General features: G+C 50.9%; 1 protein-coding gene across 1 annotated transcript; it reads right to left on the minus strand.

Moving 5' to 3' along the window:
• Nucleotides 1–1,272: 1,272 nt before the first annotated feature.
• LOC124654203 (peroxidase 2-like) lies at nt 1,273–1,869 on the minus strand (the record flags this gene model as incomplete). The annotated part of the gene is made up of 1 exon (XM_047193223.1): nt 1,273–1,869. A coding segment is annotated over one exon (597 nt), but the record flags the coding sequence as incomplete, so codon positions are not given.
• Between the last annotated feature and the right edge of the window lie 4,296 nt (nt 1,870–6,165).

A 6,165-nucleotide genomic window follows, 5' to 3' on the forward strand; every position in this document is an offset into this window, starting at 1 on the left:
TTTATGTGGTCTATATAAAAAAGAGAAACGTTATCTTGTGAAAAGATTTATTTTCGCACCGAATTTTGTCTTTTTACACGCGTCACAAGACAAGTTGATTTTTCATGAAACAAGTTTGTGAACGCGTAGCACGTACGAATTTTTCGTTTCAAACTTTTTAACATATCAAAATATATCTAAGATGCATTTGAAAAGAAAGGTAGCATATACTCTCATGTGCAAAGACATCACTCCCCTAAAAATTATGGTGCCGTTGCTCCCTCCGGTCGAATTTAATCAACACAGAGTTTGTACATGCGACGCTGAGAGCATGGATGCAAGTGCGCGTCAATTAAATCCGTCCCGAGGTAGTAATATTCTGGATCATTACTTGATGTAATTTTACACTCTTAATGCCTCTTTCTTTTCTAGATCTTAAAATCATAATTGATTTAGAGCCATGTTGTATGATTACAAGAATTGTTTTTTACAACTTTTCTATCAAAGTGTATAGATTTTTAAGTATTCAATACGAAATTTCACCATTCTAAAAATATGTACTTCTGTTATCATACTCGTACAAAGCTGTTTTGCCAACCTGTCCCTATTAGTAATTACCGACTTCTTTTTATGAGGTTGGCTCATGAAGTTTTAACACTTGAAATAGGTAAAATCATTTTTTAGCGTAAAAATGTTCAACAAAAACCATAGCAACGAATGGGAGTTTTTGCTAGTTACTCTTAAAGAACATAATACAAAAATTGGATCGTCCCATATACAATTCGATAATATCAACCGTTTCGTACAATTCTGATTGGTTTTCCTCTTTCTGTCTGAGGAGTCAGCATTAGCTAGCAAGACATCATCATACGGTTCCGTACAATTCGATAATATCAACCGGACCGCAAATGATTCTTTAGCTGAATCCTTATTAGACTATGTGAATGTGATCATGTGCACCTTTAATTAGGGTTTGACATGTGCTACAAACTTTCTTCCAAAAGCTCGCAGAGGATAAGTTGTAGGGTGATGATGACTATGACCAATAATGTTTAGTGAAAAAGGTGGACAGTGCCCTTAAAAAGAACCCTCGAAGATCTCATAGATAATAGGAGTACACCGACAAAATTTGAGTAAAATCATCTGAAGCACAGGAATGAATGAAAGCTTTAATGGAAAATTTACAGAAGTTTCAAAATAGCACACACAAATATATGAGGTTATTCCGATAGTTTTGATCAAGAGCCATGGTGATTGAAGCACGTAGTTTCGATATCATTGAATGAACAGTCTCTAGTTGATGAGCCGGGAGTTCTTTCTAATCTCCCCATTTGCTCTGGTCTTCACCCCGATGCCGCCCATCTTTCTCATGGCTTGTTTGAACTTTGTTTCCCACACATTCGGGACACGATTCTGCTTCACCAATCTCTTTGTCTTGGATGACTCAAGCGCGGCGTCCGACGTGAATAAAACTTCATGGTTAAGCACATTCTTGTAGTATTGGTTGTCCAACTTATTAGGGGTCTTGAAGTCTTGATCCACCGTAGAGCTAGCGCTCTTGCACATCCTTGTCACCGAGCTAGCAAACCTAGGGTTCATGGCCATTGGGTCGGAGGAATTGCGCGGGAGACGGTCACCGAAGGACGAGCAGTGGGAGATCCCAATAGTGTGTGCGCCGGATAGGGTGACCATCTCATCGAGGTTGAGCCCCTTGGCTGCAAACATAGCCTCAAGCACCGTAATGTTGGCGAAAGGAGGGGGAAGGTTGAAGAGGGTCTCACTCGCAGAAGAGACACGTCCATCATAGCGGCCAGCCAACATTTCAAAGTATACCTTCTTGTTACTAAGGAAGTAGGTGGCGTCACGTCCAGCAAAGGCGACAATGTCTGCGCACGATGACAATGTTAGTTTAATTCCGCATTAGTACAAGCCAAATCCGTAATAGTTTTTAAAATACCTATTCACCCCTCCTAATGACATTTCATCGCTTCACCGCCTCGTCTTCATCTCTAGCCGCCACATCACTTCGCCCTGCCACCATCACAAGCCGCATCGCAGTTCGCGTTGCTAGAAATGCTCGGTCTCAATGTTTTCTATCACTTATCTATTGCCGTGCGATGACATGAACAATATATTTAGGGTATGATCTTACATTCTCACTCCCATGTTGTGGCAGAGTTTGCCTATTAGCAAATACGCACTCAATAATGAATATCTATAATAACCCAACTCTGCGAGAAGAGGAGACACGTCAAGAGCTTAGCATCTCTTACCTCATACCGATGTCGTCACTCTATCCATGCTAACCAAGACCGCTCTAGTCGACTCATGCAATAAGCCGAACACCTCGTGGGCACGAAACGACTACCCTAAAGTGGAACATGTAGACAGAAAGAAATAAAGTTATCACCTCGTTCTTGTTACGACACCTATAATTGTTTTGGGTCTCCTGGATGTTGAGCCATAGAATCTTCATATTCTTACTTGGAGCATGGACGGTGAGACCAGCTTGTGGTGCCCGAGGTTATTTGGCTGTGTCCACCGGATGTCACTGATGTCCTCTTTCCAATCAAGAACGGGGAGGGGGCAGAAGAGAGAGGCGATGTGGCTAGTGGCAATATTGACCATAGCAAGCATCCCATCGAGTGTAGTGCAATGTCGACTCAAGTACATCGAGCTCCTAAAGGATTATTAGCGGAAGGAGCAGCTGGTGGACCTAGGCTGCAAAGGAGAGTCCTCCGTCGCGGAAGGACTCAGGGCGGCGACACTTCGTCGAGGGAAGATGGCATGACAGCTCGGTGTGGCCCTTGACCCGCGGGTGGCGGGAATTGAGGAAAATCAATGGTTCCGGAATATTTGGTGGGAAACAACGGCTAAGGAGGCGGCCGAGCGGAGCCGGCGACGCATGGAGGCTGCGCAACACCGACGAGACGTCTCGCATGCCCCTCCGTCGTCATTAAGGCAAAGCTGCGACGCTTCGGTCGTGTGTCACTGCGCACCAATAACTTCCGTCGCGAGGTAGGCGACGGTTAGGTCCAAACTTGAATGTGCAGCTGACGCGTCGGTCCCGCCACGCTTTGTCTCTCTTTTTGTTGTGTCCGGCGTGTCTGGAGCATCCCCTGTGGGGTGGGGACGGGCTCGGGTGGATGGTCCCGTGTCGGTCCGCGCCGGACAAAAAGAGGCTTGGGGAACACGGTTGGACACGTTTTTTTATCCGACGCGCTCTAAATCCCTTTAGGAGACGCGACTGGAGATGCTCTAAAAGGTTGATGTTTGTATTGTGTTTTGTTCACAACTGTTGTTTGTACTGTTGAATAACTAAAAGATTTTTTTATATCATATAAAGTTCAAAACTGTGAAGTTTCAGAGTGTCTGGGCTGAACACTGTGAAGTCTAGATGTTCTTTTTTGCCTTGGACTACTGTTGTACGCTAAATGGTGGTTGGACGGTGGATTAGAGGCCGCGTGGTACATGGTGACATGCCGTTTGCATGTCACCTGATCTCTTCGCTCCGCTCGCCTCAGCTCTCTCCTCTCCTTGCCGCGCGCCCCTCCACCTCCGGCCTGCCTTGCCGATCCCCCTCTCAACGTCACCGGGATTTCTCTTCTCCTACCGACCACCTGCCTCGTCGAGAGACACGCCGCCCCTGCAAAAAAACTCCGACGAGGTCCTCCAATTGTGCTCCCTTTGCAGCACCTCTACCCCGCCTAGCAGCACCCCTCCACTTGGAAGCACCTCATACGCAGCACTGTCGACGTCGTCGAGGCTAGCCGTTTGCTGCACCGCCGTAGGCCACCGGAAGCATCCCCGCCGGCCGGTTGTAGCAGCTCCGTCGGCCGCTGGGAGCATCACCGCCGGCCGTTTGTAGCAGCGCCACCACCCGGTTGTAGCATCGCCGCCGGCCGCTAGGAGCATCGCCGCCGCCCGGTTGTAGCAGCACCGCCGGCCTCTGGGAGCATCGCCGCCGGCCGCTGGGAGCATCGCCGACGGCCGTTGTAGCAGCGCCGCCGGCCGCTAGGAGCATCGCCGCCACCCGGTTATAGCATCGCCGTCGGACGCTGGAAGCAACTCCATCCTCCGCTGGCAGCAACGCCTCCGACCACCGAGAGCAACGCCAGTGCCGTTGGGAGATAAGCTGGCCATGGTTGGTAGCAGCTCCGCCACCGACAGTGCTGCAAGCGCGTGCCGAAGCTCCGACGAGTTTTCTCCATCGACGGGCGGGGCTAACGGAGGAGTGACGGGGATGGTGTTGCACTGCTGCAAGGAGAAGATTTTTTTCGATAAACGGAATATATTAATATCAAAAGATACCAATTACACCCAGCCTCTGCAACAACGCACCACCCTAATGGCACTACGGCAGCCAAAAATAGAAAAGAGAACTAAGAAACAAAAGTCCTGCTACAGTATCTCAGGCCTAACAACAGCAATACATCCACCACCAAGGCAACGCCTGAAATACAGATTCTCCAAAAATGACGCCTTCAAGAAGGGAACAATGATCTAACATCGTTGTCGCCCGATCAAAGATCTTAGGTTTTCACCCTGAAGATAGTCCCCGCTGTTAAGGCCAGACCTTGGGTTTTCACCCTGAAAGGTAGGACTCTGAACTTCACCTGTGTTGTCGCCCCCACTTTCATACCGCTGCTGTGAATCCCGGAACACCAAGCAAGTCCCTCAACAGCGCGGAGACTTGAACCTCCCTTAGCTAGTCCTACCATCCGGCCTTCATGAAATTCTCTTCTTCCAACTTTCATCATGGATCCATAGTCACTTGATGTCAACACAAAAAAGAGCTTCATGCCGCTCCCTCCAGAACCAAACGGTCGGAATAAAAACATGAATGCGCGCGACCGAATACCACCCGATCTAGCAAACTACATGCAAAAAATGCGCTGATGCATTCGCCGGCGGAGCCTTCCGGAACTCAACACTCCGGCTAGATGAAAAGGATCAGCATCCGGTAGGTCTTCATCTTCGCAGAAGAAGAACCCTAGGACCACCACCTTCAAATCCGAAGCAGACGAACATGCCCCCACGCCGCCATCCGCTGACCAACGATGACGAAGGAGAATTTGGTGGACGGCGGAAGCCGCAACCACACCATCCTCACCTCGCACATCGCCGTCCCCTTCCTCGCGCCGCCAGCAGAAGCCGACGATGGATCTCGGCGGGCACAAGATCCAACAGCCGCCGCCACCACCATCCGTCGTCGGAGGCCGTGGAGGAGGAGCCGCCGCCGCACATCCAAGGATGCCACCCTAGACGCGGAGCACGCCGAAGCCGTAGGTCGCCGCCCCAGCCGCCACCTGCGGTCGCCGCCTCCAACAACCCCCCGGGCACTTTGGCGCCGGGGCCCGCCACCACCGTGGCTAGCGCCGACGACAGCGGCGGGGGGAGAGAAATGGATGGAGGGGCGGCGGAAGGAGCGAGATCACCCCCCCCCCCCGGCGGCGCCCTGGGGAGCGCCACGGGAGGGGTTAGGGGAGACGGGAGGAGTTTTCAGACGATCTCAAAAATTGCTTCTTGTACTATAAGGAGAACATGGCGAGCGCAACCGCCGTTGCTGCGAGCCGCCTCCGCCCATGCTGCGAGCGGGCATCGTCGCTCCGACAACGTCTTCTCCGGCGACCGGCGGGCCTCATTGAGGATCAATGGGGCGTGTTGTGGACTGCTGCAAGGAGATGGTGTCGAGCGAGGACGCCGGGATGGGATGGGATCGCGCCTGCCTTTTTCACTGGAGGATGGGTGCTGCGACGAATCTCTTCTCCGGTGACAAGCGTTGCCCGGCTATTGCTCATGGTTGAGCTACGCGAACGCCTGGAGTTCTCCTGGCGGAGCAACGCCCGCGGTCAGACTTTTCGTGCGCATGGGAGAGATGGTGTGGGGAATTTTTCTTCTGGTGCATTGGGATGAGACCGGTTTGACTTTGATGAAACAAGCACGATCAACGGCTGAGCGGCCCCATCTGACGGCTACCGAGGCGGGGGATCTGGTGGTCTTATCGTTCGGGGGACGCTCAGCAGTCCCCTTGCCAAAAACCATAGCGGCATCTTCCCTACTGCCCAATTTAGGGCGGTGTCCGTTACAGGGTATTTGCATGTTTTGGAGCCTGCAAAAGTTACAACAATTGCATGTACACGGTATGTGAGATCGGGGACCTAGAATTGTAGGATCGAGAGCACG

The sequence above is a fragment of the Lolium rigidum genome, chromosome 5 (assembly GCF_022539505.1).
Source record: "Lolium rigidum isolate FL_2022 chromosome 5, APGP_CSIRO_Lrig_0.1, whole genome shotgun sequence".
NCBI classification, from domain to species: domain Eukaryota; kingdom Viridiplantae; phylum Streptophyta; class Magnoliopsida; order Poales; family Poaceae; genus Lolium; species Lolium rigidum.